The sequence below is a fragment of the Xiphophorus maculatus genome, chromosome 11 (assembly GCF_002775205.1).
Source record: "Xiphophorus maculatus strain JP 163 A chromosome 11, X_maculatus-5.0-male, whole genome shotgun sequence".
Taxonomy (NCBI): Eukaryota; Metazoa; Chordata; class Actinopteri; order Cyprinodontiformes; family Poeciliidae; genus Xiphophorus; species Xiphophorus maculatus.
This window is the reverse complement of record NC_036453.1, coordinates 15300327-15313916: the sequence shown is the minus strand read 5'-3', so window position 1 is coordinate 15313916 and position 13590 is coordinate 15300327. Positions and strand designations below refer to the sequence as shown.

At 49.1% G+C, this 13590-nt stretch overlaps 1 protein-coding gene across 2 annotated transcripts; it reads right to left on the bottom strand.

The window, feature by feature from the left end:
* Window positions 1–2193: 2193 nt before the first annotated feature.
* LOC102229755 (platelet-derived growth factor receptor beta-like) lies at window positions 2194–12737 on the bottom strand. Of its 2 annotated transcripts, none has more exons than XM_023342470.1 (27): window positions 12631–12737; window positions 11818–11884; window positions 11025–11093; window positions 10725–10819; window positions 10451–10649; window positions 9329–9589; window positions 9128–9258; window positions 8647–8728; window positions 8440–8514; window positions 8174–8357; window positions 7701–7816; window positions 7510–7621; window positions 7351–7438; window positions 7168–7276; window positions 6783–6877; window positions 6562–6694; window positions 6355–6459; window positions 6183–6287; window positions 4979–5081; window positions 4807–4913; window positions 4617–4732; window positions 3777–3899; window positions 3581–3692; window positions 3402–3501; window positions 3182–3287; window positions 2801–3111; window positions 2194–2501 (listed from the first exon to the last, which is right to left on the bottom strand). In XM_023342470.1, exons 3-27 carry the CDS (start codon window positions 11080–11082, stop codon window positions 2405–2407), a joined length of 3123 nt encoding a protein of 1040 aa, XP_023198238.1. In that variant the 5' UTR covers window positions 11083–11093; window positions 11818–11884; window positions 12631–12737; the 3' UTR covers window positions 2194–2404. The 2 variants fall into 2 exon arrangements, with proteins under 2 accessions (XP_023198238.1, XP_005803628.1); XM_005803571.3 differs by lacking the exon at window positions 12631–12737 and adding an exon at window positions 12095–12611 and having other exon boundaries at window positions 2405–2501.
* Between the last annotated feature and the right edge of the window lie 853 nt (window positions 12738–13590).

Below are 13590 nucleotides of genomic sequence, written 5' to 3'. Positions count from 1 at the left end.
CAACGAGAGAGAGGTGCTCTGACACTTTTGAGAAAAGTATGAAAATGAATGCCTGAGAGCCTGAGTTTTCCCTGCGACACCAGTTCGCTCTGGAGAATCTTGACAGAAAACCCTAAACTTTAGAGAAAATTTGAAAACATTTTTCAGAAGCAGGCATTCGGTGTGATGTCAAGATCGACTTTTATACCAGTAGAGCGATATTTGTGGGCGTGAGGAGTTAAAAAATCAGAAGTCCACCATAAATCACACTCTAAATGTCGGCAGTTGGAAATTTTGCTCGTTTTTCGCTAATTCCGTCGCCATTTTTAGTCGAAACCCCAATAAAAAAATAGCCTAATGCCGAGATCAAGCCGCACGTTTTGATACATTTGAAATATATAAATAAAGCGGCATTCTATTGACGGTAGAACAACAGGTGCCTTCCATGCATTGCTATGGCAGGCGAGAAATATGTTTCATTATACTACAATAAATAATTATATAAGTGCTGTTTTTATCATTTCTGTCCGTTTTGCTCCAAAAGCCAAAGCTCGATTTTTGTTGAGCTGAAGATAAGTTATCCTGACCGTGTGTGTGTGATTTCCGTGGTTTTATTGACTCACAGACCGCAGTAGAACCTGGCAGATAGTAGAAACTGCCAGTAGCTGTTCGCAGCCCAGGCCGGCTGTAACAGCGCACACCTCCAGATTGTCCATGAGAGCCGACCGTATGAAGATTGAACTGCTGCAGCGTCTGGACGTCGGCGTTATCGCTGCAGCGTTAGATCCTCAACGTCCAGATGAGGAGCTGAGCTTCAGGACCAAACTGCAGCTGTTTTCACACACCTCAGAAATACGCAACGCAGAAACGATGATGATGATGATGCGATGCTTTCAGAAAACAACTATGGCACCATTTTATCTGAAGGGGTCTACATAAGACTGACATGACAGTCGTGAACATGGAGTGTTTATGAATGTTTATGACCGTTGTCATTAAGTGTCATTCTGTAAATAACATTTTCAATGCAACTTTTAATAGAACTTTGCATTAAAAGGATCATTATTGACCAAATAATGCAAAGTTCACTCTTATATTGGACTTTTAATGCAACTCTACATTGATTAAATGTGTTATTTACCGAATGACACCTTATGACAACAGTTGTAAACATTCATGAAGACTCCATCCTGTTATTTATGACAGTGTTATGTCTTATGTACAGAGCTCACCCCTTCAAATAAAGTGTTACAACCATCACCATTTTAGTTTGAGGAACATCCATCCACTTTCTTACGCCTTTGTCCCTTTTGAGGTCTGGTGCCTATCTCCAGCGAGACATTTCGGACGAGGCAGGGTACACCCTGGACAGGTCACCAGTCCATCGAAGGTTTGAGGAACATAATAAATGTTATTTATCCTACAATAATTAGAATAAAAATTGTTTCCATCATTTCCTGAGGCTTAAATAGATTCTAATGAGACGACCAGTAGATTATAACTCATCACATTCAACACAAACCAGTGTTTTATCCTTAGAGGTCATTTTAGTATTTTAATAATAACTAAATGTTAATCTTCAGGCTGAATGAGAACCAGAACCAGAACACAGCTACAGTGAAACTGGTGACCCGGTTTGTGGGGTTGGCACCTGATCCGATTAGAAACCAGAAGAGGCTGCAGACAGAAACCCGTAAACACGGAAAAACCTGAACCTGGTTCTGATTCAGCTAAAGGGACATTCCACCCGATTACCCAAAACCCACAGCAGTTTAATCTAGGTTAGAAACTGGATTATTGTGCTGTGACTGTGGAATAATCTAGTGCAATTAGTTCTTCAATCAGAGCAGGTTAGAGACGACGAGGGTGAAATTAGCTGGAAGTTTCACCAGATTCTTCAGATGATTCTGCATTAACTGGTCAATCTCAAAGCTAGCCTGATGTTAGCGAGCTAACTGGTTCATGCTAACAGCTTTCCGTCATTTAAAATGAACTGCTAAAGACTCTGGTGCTAAGTAAATGCTTCACGTTTTAACCTTCATTTACGTCTGAAAACCAGAAACTGAAAAGATTTACCTCCAAGAACTCCTGAACTCACCTGAAGGAAGCAGACATGCTACAGAAAACTAGCAGCAGTATGACCTCGCGACCCCACAGGGATGGGGCAGAGAACTGATGATGAAGGTGGATCACGTCTGTTGAATGAGACTGAGAAGCTGTTGAATATATTTTATTGAAGCATTTGGTCCTGGGCCATTTGGTCCAGGAGCAGGTAATCTGAGTAGAGCTACATGGCGTAGAGTATGACTGCGGATAAATCGGAGCCAGAGCTGCTTCTGTCTTCGTATTAGCAGGAAATATGGCTGCTCCTCTGTCTCTGATTGGTCCAGCTGCACCGGGGCGGGGCCAACACCAGGCGGCACCTTCACAGGCAGCTCTCCTCCTCTTCCTCAGCAGGAGCTTCTGGTGGTGATGTCACTTCCTGTGACTCCAAGATGGCGGCCGGATCTGACAGCAAAGGGCTGAAGGATAAAAACACAGTCAAGTCAAGGAAACGCCACTGAGAAGACATGTGACATGCTGTGCAGCTTCCTGCAGGAGTTTCACAATAAAAGCATGCTCTGTTTCCAGCTTGGTTCACCTGCATCCTTCCAGGATGGAAAAGGCCATCTGGACCCAGAACTAGAACCACGTCTGCCAGGTTCTACTGAAGTTAAAAAATGTCTCTCCAGAACCAAGATGGCAGCAGAGGTGCCTCTGACATCACTTCCTGCTAGCTGGGACAGAATGGCTGATTTAGGGAGAGACTCTTCACAGGTACCTGACTGCGTCCAGCGCAGTGCTGCTGCTGGTTGCCATGGTGACGACAGGCATGATGTAAGCATTATGGGAGGGGCCTGAGTCATCTGGTTCCGCCTCCAGCAGGCGCTCCTTCACGTCAGAGGAAGGACTTCCTGTGAAGTGAAAGCCGAGTTCAGCTTCCTGGAAGCGTGCGGCACAGTGGGAGGAGTTTCTGTCCAAATGGACGTCCGTCTCTGTCTCCGTCTCGGTCGTCCGGGACAGGCTGCGTCTGGACTGCAGTACGGCCGGGCCGTCTCCTCTCAGGAAGTTTTCGGTCAGCTGGGCGTACCGCTGAGGACCCAACACACAGAGGAGTGACGACCCCACACATGACTCAGACTGCTCATCCACGTCAGCTCACCTGTCGGTAGTCAGCTGGCAACATGTTGCCCACAGCAGCAACCAATGATGAGAAAGATGGTCTGGAGAGAGGATCTTCATCCCAGCACTGCTTCATCACAGCATACCTGGAACCAGAAGACGTGTTGATGCAGGTTGAGGTGTATTGATGTGTGTTGAGGCATGTGGAGACATGTTGAGTGTTGAGGCATGTTGAGACGGGTTGATGCGTGTCGTCGTACATGTCAGACGTAGCGTGTTCCGGTCGGCCCATTCTGTGTCCTCTCTTCAGAGCAGAACTAAACTGTCGGGTTGTCAGGAGGTCAGGATACGGGGCGCAGCCTGCCACACAATACACCACCTCGTGTAAACTGGTTACACTGGTTATACTGGGGTCTGTATACTGGTCAGACTGAGTTACCCAGAGAGAAGATCTCCCACAGCAGGACTCCGTAGGACCACACGTCGCTCTCAGTGCTGTAGATGTTCTGGAAGATGCTCTCTGGAGACATCCACCTCAGTGGCAGGAAGCTCTGAAACCAAACAGGCACAGGACACATGAGCTACCTGGTTGATGATGTCATCAATCAGGGACCAATGTCTTGTGTGGGACTGACGTTTCTCCTGATGATGTAATCTTCGTTCTTCTGAAGGTCTCTGGCCAAACCAAAATCACAGATCTTCAGTAGCCTCCCCTCACAGACCAGGACGTTCCTAGCTGCCAGGTCTCTGTGGACACACTGAGGGACACACAACATTTGGACAACATGTCAGGCAGTAAAACGGTTCAAGAGACATCTGGACCTAGATGTCCCAGGTGGGACTCTGGAGGGTCTTTGCTGCTTCTCCAAACCGTTTCATCCAAGTTCTTGAACAGAACACTTTCAGATGAAGCAAACTTTGACCTCTGAATCACTCAGACCAACAGCCACAATCTGCTCATGTGTGATGGGAGGAAACTTCTCCAAGGTTGCCCAAAGAGCTGAACGTCTCAGAAGGAAGAAGAACAAAGGAAGAATCGTCTGACCAGCAGTACTTCCTCTGAAAGCAGCTCATCAGTAATCAGGGGTAGCTGACTTAATGACTCCAGTGGCACCAGAACCATATTGTTGGTCCAAACGTGAAGACTTTGCTGAAACGTGTCTGGAGAAGGTCAGGAGGTCCATCAGGATCAGGGTTAGGGTTACAGCCTATCCTGGGATAATCCCCTGGGTTATGTTGTGGTTGGTCAAACTGTAGCAAACATCTGGCATTGTTAAGGACTCCAGCTGATCTTCTCTGGTTTTCATTCAAAGTTGAACAGATTTTTTTAAACCTTGTTTTTGATCTGGAGACACTTCGTCAAGTTGGTGCGACATTAAAAAGACAAATTCAGCCGAGTCAAACTGAGCAGATGGGTTGATCAAGCAGGATGGAGGAGAGTCTGGCTGCAGAAAGCAACATGGCGGCGGTCGTACCTTCCTGGAGGACAGGAAATCCATGGCCTGAGCGACCTGGAAGGAGAAACTGAGCAGGTCTTCCAGGGTGAGGACGGGAGAGTCACTAAGGAGGAGCGATGGCACCTTCTGGTGGTCTGAAAGAGAACAGCAGTGGTGATCATAAGTTCATCTTGTTCCTGTTTGCGTTTACCTGATCACATGACATCACCTGTGGGGGCGTGGCTTGTCCCCTGCTCAGTGTCCTTCAGCTCCTTCAGAGGGACATAACGTCCCCGTCCGTCTTGGTTCATGTCCATGTAGCCGCCGTCGCTGTTACTGTGGGCGAGAGACGGTGAGCAATCACTGGGAGAGAGAGGTCAGAGATCAGAGGGTTGGCTCACCTCCTGATGGGCATGTCCACCTGTCCAAATGTGTCTTTGTTCCTCTGCAAGTAGCTCAGCAGGTTGCCATGACGACAGAACTCAGTGATCAGGTAAACTGGACCTGGAACACGGAACTGGACTTTATTCTTTGTTCTAAACTCTGGATGAGGTCTGAGTGCACCTGGACAGAACCAGTTAGACCCGATGGAACATCTGGCTGAGCAGCGGTTCTGATGGTGAATCAGGATCTGGGTTTCAGGTTCTGATGGTGAACCAGGATCTGGGTTTCAGGTTCTGATGGTGAACCAGGATCTGGGTTTCAGGCCCCGCCCACTCCAGGTTATTTCCAGTATAATCTCTGGTTTCTTTCCTCTCAGGCTGGTGAGACGATCACAGAGTTCAGCTCCTCTTTATCTTTTTTTCAGCTTCATTGACCAATGAAACTAAATGGTGCTGCATGTGCTATTTTTCCTGATGTGTCATTTCTTTTCCATGTTTGTCTAATTTATCCAGATAAACTCTCATCTTATAATCTATGGAGTACTTACACTTACCAAGCAACCCAAAACAGAAGCATCTAGTTTAAATACTTTATAAACTGTGGAGTATTTATTACTTTAGACACTCAACCAAGGATAGAAATCAAACCTATTAGAACAAAAAGATCCAGAGGATTTCACTCAACCCATAGCAGCAATTAGAACAAACTTAGAGTTCAGAGAAATGACTCATTATCTTAGATCCACATTCAGGACCATCTACTTTATAGAATCAAACATGGAGAACCAACACTTAGTTTTGTCAGATCAAGAATCCAGAGAAACCTAGACTAGTTTATAAATTCTTATTCTTATTAAACATGGGGAACAAATATGTAGCTCTATACTTTTACCTTTTTGTAAACGTTTTATACTTTTGTTTTTCATTTGTTATTTTGTTTGTATTTTCTCTAATTCACGTAAAACACTTTGAATTGCCTTGTTGCCGAAAATGTGCTATATAAATAAAATTATTTTACTTTTCCTAACCAATCACACAGCTGCGTCGGAATGGAAATTTTTGCCTATAATCCAGTTTCACTCTGGGATTTGGGTCCATTTTTCCTGTAACATCTATTCTGGATTACATCTGGATTACATCTGGATTAGCTGTTAACAGTTTAATCCGGATCAGGGCAGCATGTGAAACCAGAAGTGGATCTCCTGAGGTGTGCAATGTGTACCTGGGCTGGTGCAGGCTCCCAGCAGGTTGACAACGTTCAGATGAGGACCCAGGTAACCCAGAACCTTTAACTCGGACACGAGAGACTGGGCCGCATCCCTCCTGGCTGCAAAACCACAACCACAGGCTGAGACGCAGCTTTGACTCAGACACTCAGAGGGGGAGGACCTTACATTTCATGATCTTCACTGCAGCTTTGGTTGGTGCGTCAGAGTCAGTCAGACCAGAAACTGTTGCCTCTACAACCCGTCCAAATGGACCAGAACCCAGGACCTGACCTGCAGACAGACAGACACTAGTCTGACCTGACGGGGCGTTTGAGGGTGAACTGAATGCAGAGTTTCTGCCAGGCAGAGCCTACAGGTGCTGGTGCTATGTACCGAGTGCCACCTGGTCTCTGGGGATCTCCCAGGCGGAGCTGTAGGGCAGGTCTCCAGGGTCCACGTAGGAACCCGGCTGTCCGTCAGAACCTTCAGACTCCATCAGCTTCCAGCGAGCTTCATAGTGAGGCTTCTGCAGACACGAAGAGACCAGACTCCAGACTCTTTGGGCCGTAGCAGAGGTTTGGTAAATAAATACTCAACCTGATGATCTTACTGACGTTTCTCCAGAGAGCAATGAGGATGATGAAGAAGATCACACCTATGATGACCAGGACCAGGACCGCCACCAAGACGACCACTTGGGACAGAAGGGCTGGAAGAAGAAGGTCAGAGTCTTACATGGAGTCTCAACGGGAACGTCAGTCTCTTCTCCAAGACTTCTCAAACCTCAACCGAACATCCCTGATCTGGTCTAGAGCAGATCCCTGGTCATGTCTGACCAGCTGCTTTTCAGCTCGGTTTCAGGATCGACCTTCTGATGTTCAGCAGCTGATGGATCCTCAACACCACAGATGATTCAGCCTGGATCATCCTGCAGCATGCTTCAGGTTGGAGGATTCACCCTGAACCACAGAGGTGCTTCCATACTCCAGCAGTACTTACAGGTGCGAAGGACTCGCAGGTCTCGCGCTCGTCCTCCTGCTGCGTTCGTAGCTTCGCAGCGAACAGCCGACACAGAGTTCAGAGTTTTCAGAGTCAACACACTTTTTACCTGAACAGGTGACACACACGGGTGGTTAGCCAATGGTCAGTTAGCCCCTCCCACATTGTGATGATGATGGTTACCAGGGTACCGCCTCCTTCTATCACTGTGGTGACGTCCTGTTCCAACACCCCTAACTGGCTCCTCCAGCCGTCACTCAGATTACTGCACCTGCAGCAGGAAAATCAAAAGGTTACCATGGAAACATGGTCGTCGTTTCACCTGTGTGTATGGGTGTCTACCTGATCGAACGTGGACAGGTGTACCAGGTAACAGATGGAGTCGGGACTCCTTCACTGACACACAGGATGTCTTTCTTATCAACTTCAGACAGAGACACAATCCTTGGAGGAGCTGGACAAGGACACACTGGCAAGTGAACTCACAGATTGGTAAATACCCCTCAGGTGACCAGTCAGCATATCTCTCTCACCTGTGACCTGCAGGTAGAAGATGATGTCCTCTCTGCTGTCCTCATTGGATGCAGTTGCAGTGTAAGTTCCTGTCTGGTCCAACTGCACCTGATGGAGCGTCAGGGTGCTCACATACCTGCAATCAACCAATCATTCCACCAACCAACCAACTGGATAGCATGTTTTAGAGTTTAAAGGAGGACCAACACCGTCTGATGAAGGAAAGACTCAGTGACTGTCCCAGCTGAGAACAGTAGACAGTTCAGCTGGATTCTACCTGGGAAGGAGAACTTTGTCACCACAGAGCTGTTCCCACCAGATGTCGATGTGAGGACCCTGAACTTTAAACTCTGTGGTTCCTGACCTCAACCTGCCGGAAGGTTTCCAGTTCCTCTCCGGACAGCACCAGGTCAAGTTAAAGATCCGGATGAGGTGAAGGTGTGAACCTCCACCTCTCACTGCACTAAACTGATGAACGAATCTTCCCACATACCTGCTGCTGGTCAGGTGAGTGGTGTTGATGGAGCTGGTTTCTATGGCGATAGTCTGGTTTGGCCTGGACCAGGTGAAGGTGGGCGTGGGGTGGGCGTCACATTGTACCTTCAACTCCACGGTGTGGTGGACGAGAGATGAGATGTTGGTCTCACCTGAGGGCCACAGGTAGACATAGCCTCGGTCTGCAGAGAGGGAGGAGTTACCTGTACCTGTTCATGTGTCTGTGTGTGTGTGTCGGTGTGTGTGTGTATGTGCGCTACTGACCCAGAACAGTTATTGTGATGTTTTTCCTCACGGTCCATCTAAACTGCGAGTCCTGAGCTTTGCACACATACACACCTGCAGGAAACAGTCACCATGGTAACAAGCTGTCAACTAAAGCAGCAGCATCAGTTGCCATAGCAATCTGTTGACGTCAAGAGTCTTACTGCAGTGGCGTGTAGGATCTGATAGACCTGCTGAAACACATACCTGAGTCTGACTCTGTTGCCTTGGAGATGTTAATGAACGAGCGAATTTCATTGGACAGGATGTCTGTCAGAGGTTCTACTTCCTGTAGAGAAACCATTCATTTGACGGTTACTGAACATCACCATTCAGATAAAATGCAATAAAAACAGCCACCATGGTGCTTTGGTGTTCTTCCATGTTTTAACTCTGAAGGCTCCCACATACTCTAGTGTACTGAGATGCACGGCCCCCCCATGTCAGGGTGAGGGGTCTGACCCTCCATACGGCCAGAACCTCTGTCATGACTGAGATGCTGTGACTCAGATTCCCTGAGCCCTTGGCTCTGTTCCACCTGCCAGATGTTGCCTACAGCCAAGTCCGAGTCATGACTCGGTGAATCAACTCCTACCATTGCACTCCAGATTCAGAAAGCAGAAAGGAAGTAGGATAGTCTGCAAGAGTCATCCTGCTGCTATTGACTCAGTACTGTTGCCATGGCTACCTGTCTGCGGGGGAAGGTCCAAGTGAAGAAGGCCATGTCCACATCTCTGACGGAGCAGTTCATGGTCAGGACCTCCCCCTGCTTCAGGACCTGGCTGGACACCGACAGCTCCATCTCCATCTGCTTTGGTTCTGAGGACAGACCGGAGCTGGTCACTACAGGTGGGTCCAGAATGCTTTGGGTCAGTAAAAGTGTCCTTACCGAGGACGGTGAAGACATAGAAGACCTGGGACTCCTTCTCCTGGTCTCCGTCTGTCGCCACGCAGACATGTCCTGCATCGTTGAGGCGTCCCATGAAGCCCAGAGCCGGCTCGTATCTGACCCCGCCCACTGCGGTTCTGCCGGGTCGTTCGAACAGAGAGACGTTGAGCTTTGGGTCGGACACCACGCAGGGAATGGTACCTTCCTCTGACTGCTTGTACACCTGGGAGGAACTCTGTGGGACGAACCACTGCTCTGGACCTGAGGAAGGAAACCAACAAATGGACTGAACATTTGGTCCAAATGATCTGACGGAACCTCTCGGCCGGATGGAGAAACCTCTCCCACAGAGAGAGAAGATGGCCAGAGCAGGAGAAAATCTGAATAAACTTTGGGTTTGAAGAAGCTTCGAGAAGTTGGACATGTTTCACCAGGTAGTCAGGGGCTCCACCAGCTGCAGCCCCTGCACTACTGCTGAGGTTCAGTCCAAGCTGGACTACGAGTCCGTCTGAGGAACCCGAGGACTATCAGGACAGGAGGGTCCAGATGAAACAGTCCTCGTTGAAGGACGAGAGGATTTTGTTCCTCTCTCAACATTGGTTCACAGATGAGCTGCTGCATCCACCAAGACTTCTCCAGAACATCAGAGAGCTGCAACAATGTGCTTCATCAGGACTCAATAGACCTCCCTCTGACCCCGCAGACCTCCCTCTGACCCCACAGACCTCCCTCTGACCCCACAGACCTCCCTCTGACCCCACAGACTTCCCTCTGACCCTGCAGACCTCCCTCTGACCCCGCAGACCTCCCTCTGACCCCGCAGACCTCCCTCTGACCCCGCGGACCTCCCTCTAACCCCGCAGACCTCCCTCTAACCCGATGGATCTTCTGAAGTTCCGCCTCCACCCAGAAGACCTTCAGTTCTCTGACTGGTCTCCTGGGTTCTCTGGACTCACCAGTGCTTTAAGCCACTGGTTCCATTGGTTCTTCACAGCATCATCAGAAGGCGTGAAACAGAAGCCTGCAGGTCCAATCAGAGTGGTTCTGATTGGATCAGGGTGGTTCTGGACACTCTGAAACCCCACCAAGTTTCCTGCTCACGAACTTGTTGAGGACCGTTACCTTGTCCAGGTACGAAGACGTCCACCGCGCGGCTCTGATCGGCAGACGGCTCCTCGCAGGTGTACCTGCCGGAGCTCCTCCAGGTGGCGCCAAGGAGCTGCAGGATGCGACTGGAGCCGTCGACCTGCACCAGAACCTCTGGACCTCCGTCAGCATCCTGAGGCAAGCGCCATTTCACCTCACTCCACCCTGAACACACCTGTGGACAGGAAGACAGGGGGCGCTGCAGAGACACTCAGGTGGATCTGCCTAGAGACGGGCAGGTGAAGCTCACCACGGAGAAGTTGGACTGTGATTGGAGGAGAACTTCTGGGGAGGAAGGTAGCAGCTCCAGGGCCACGCCCCCTTCTGGACGACTCAGGAACACACCTGGACAGACGGACAGGAAGCTCCGGTTGGTCAGAACCACAACGATGTGACGGAGAAGCCATACATCCGGTAGAGGGTTCTACAGAACCGACCCGGCCCAGCCGGTCCACTGTTCCTCTCAGAACCATCCAACCGACTGTAGAACCTGGGCCAGTTCCTCAGGACAGGTAGAAGGCCTCACCTGGGGAAAGCTTCTTAAACTCACCCAGCAGGAAGTGCAGGAGGTTCAGACTTCCTGTTGTGGCTCTGATGGATGCCGTCATGGCTGCTGGTCCTGATGGACATTTCACAATAAAAGTCTGTTAGAAGCCGAGGCCTGGAGATGAAACTTTCAGACGCCTCCGACTTCAGCCTGAAGACCTGAAATTGATCAGATTCCATCAATCAGCTGATCAGCTCTGATCAGCCAAGCATGGTCCTCTAATCCAGATTAATCTGATCATCCCGACTGATCCGAGTGTTTATATCAGACCCAGGGTCAGATTCATCTGCCAGATTGTTAACGAGCCTCTTAACATGTCTATCAGGTTCTGATTCAGTTTTATGAGTTGGACTCGACTTCTCCTCTGACTCGTCTGCCGGACCAGGACCGGGTCTAGAACCGTTCTGTCCCTGTGGTTCTGTTCAGCAAACTGTCTGAACAGAACCACAGGGAAAGGCAGGGTACTGACCCAGATTCTGGTTCTGGTGGGTTTTCCTGGAGGCAGCGTCTGTTAAAGCAGTTGAGCTCCTTCAAACAGACGGAAACAAATCCCTCACTGTGCCGGAGGGCAGCCGTCCAATCAGAGCTCGTCCTGCTCTGGGCTCAGCCAATCACAGCTGGTCCTGGTTGAGGAAAGAATGTGGCTGGACCACAGAAGAAGAAAATAAACAAGAAGGTATTTCCTGTGGCTGCAGCGAGGAGAGAGAGAGTAGCTGCTGTGTCCTCGTCCTCAGGTAACGTCTGTCCAGGTAACCTGCAGCAGCCAATCACAAAGTAGTTGTGATGTCACTCTCACCTGGCTGTCAGCGCCCCAGGTGACCTGTTGTCTGGCACCTGATTGGTTTAGACTGATCACCTCTGACCTGCAGACAGAGAAAGAAAGAGTGAGCAGAACCAGAACAGAACAAGAACCAGCAGCTGTTACAACTCAGGACACGGGAAGGTGAGCTGAGGTCACGATGATGTCATGATGGTCATGAGGTCATGATGCGGTCATGTGACTGTCTGGGGTCAGCAGCAGATGCTCATGATGTCACAACAACAGCAGTTTCCTTCTTGGTCTCTGAGCTCACCGGGCTCAGCTGCAGAAGCTCCAGAACCTCCTGTCTTAGGTCCGGTTCTGGGTCCAGATCCAAGTCCAGTTTCAGTTCCAGTTAGAGGTCCAGATGGAGATCTGGGTCCAGCTCCGGTCCCGGTCCGGTCCATGTATTTGGAGCTGTCCGTCAGAACCCTTCAGCTGGTCCTGATGTCATTCTGCCAGAATAGTTTTGCTGGTTCTGGCAGTTCAGTTGGGTTCTTTAGGAACCTGGAAGTTCTGTGAGGATCTGGATGACCGGATCAGAACCGCCGGCTGCTGATCTGGGACCAGATCCTCTGTGGATCAACTTCCTGACCTGAAACAAGTTTCCGAGCAGCCGTGGAGGGGATCGGATCAGAACCAGCAGAACTCCACTCAGAGACTTTTCCTGCCAGACTGCCTGGGTTCAGAACCCAGAACCTCCAACCAGACCAGCAGAACCTCCAGCCGCACAGACGGAACCTCCAACTGGACCGGCAGAACCTCAGAACTGCAGAATCAGCAAAAGTTACAGAAAGAAAAGTTAGAAACCTTCAGATGAAGCTCCACTCCTCGGTTCTATCGGATCTTCCTCACTGTTCCTCTTCCTCACTGCTCCTCTTCAGTCTGACTCTGATCCAGCTGGGCGAGCGAGAAAGAGAGAGGAGGTCTGTTTTCAATTCGCTCGCCCGCCCCGTCTCTCCTTTGACAGGAAGTGGGTCGGGTCTAAACACCAGTTTCTACCCATATGAGGAACTTGTGTAGGATTCATTTTAGTAAACGTGTTTATCTGTAACCCAGACATTTTCCCTAAACCACGGGGTCAGCGCAGTAGAACCGGGCTTCGGGCCCCATAATGCCATCGGTCTTCACAAGGATAGAAATACATCAGAAATGGGCCTAATTAGAATAGCTAAACCAGAACACACACATGCACTAACACACATACAGCAGTATGGGAGCTTCAGTCTGTCTTCAGTTCATGTCAGTGAAAACTCTAAACCCAGGCTTTACTGAACCAGAACCACATGAGGTTCTAGTCCTGGTTTTGTTCCTGGTCCTGGTTCTGGTTTTGATTCTGGTCCTGCTTCTTGTTTTGGTCCTGGTTTTTGTTCTGGTTCTGGTCTTGGTTTTGTTCATGGTCCTGTTTCTGGTCCAGCTCAGTAAGCAGCAGCAGCTGAATGCAGGAGTGAAGCAGACTGTGCTGGCATTAAGGAGCCAGCAGGGGGCAGAAACGCCTCAGAATGTTGTCACTGTGGCTGAGGAAGAGTTTGGTGGAAATGTTTCTGAAATAACTGATCAGAAAATCCGATTTAGAATTTAAATTAATTCTGGCATTTTAAAGACTGAAATATAAAATACTAATAAAGTAAAACTTTTTCAAATAAATCTTTTTCAATATTAAAATATCATAAAATGAATAGTTATAGCAGGCGGTGTGTATACTAAAGCCTGCAGTCGCTGCATCCAGCCCAGAGGACTGCAAAGCTTCACACTCACCGTCTGCTGGTG

Coding starts and splice junctions, on each gene's coding strand:
- LOC102229755 (XM_023342470.1), bottom strand. CDS start 11,082: ATGACGGCATCCATCAGAGCCACAACAGGAAGTCTGAACCTCCTGCAC. Junction 9,590..10,450: donor CGTCTTCGTACCTGGACAAG/GTAACGGTCCTC, acceptor TTCCTTCCTCAG/GTCCAGAGCAGTGGTTCGTC. Junction 6,288..6,354: donor TGCAGTGAAGATCATGAAAT/GTAAGGTCCTCC, acceptor GTGGTTTTGCAG/CCAGGAGGGATGCGGCCCAG.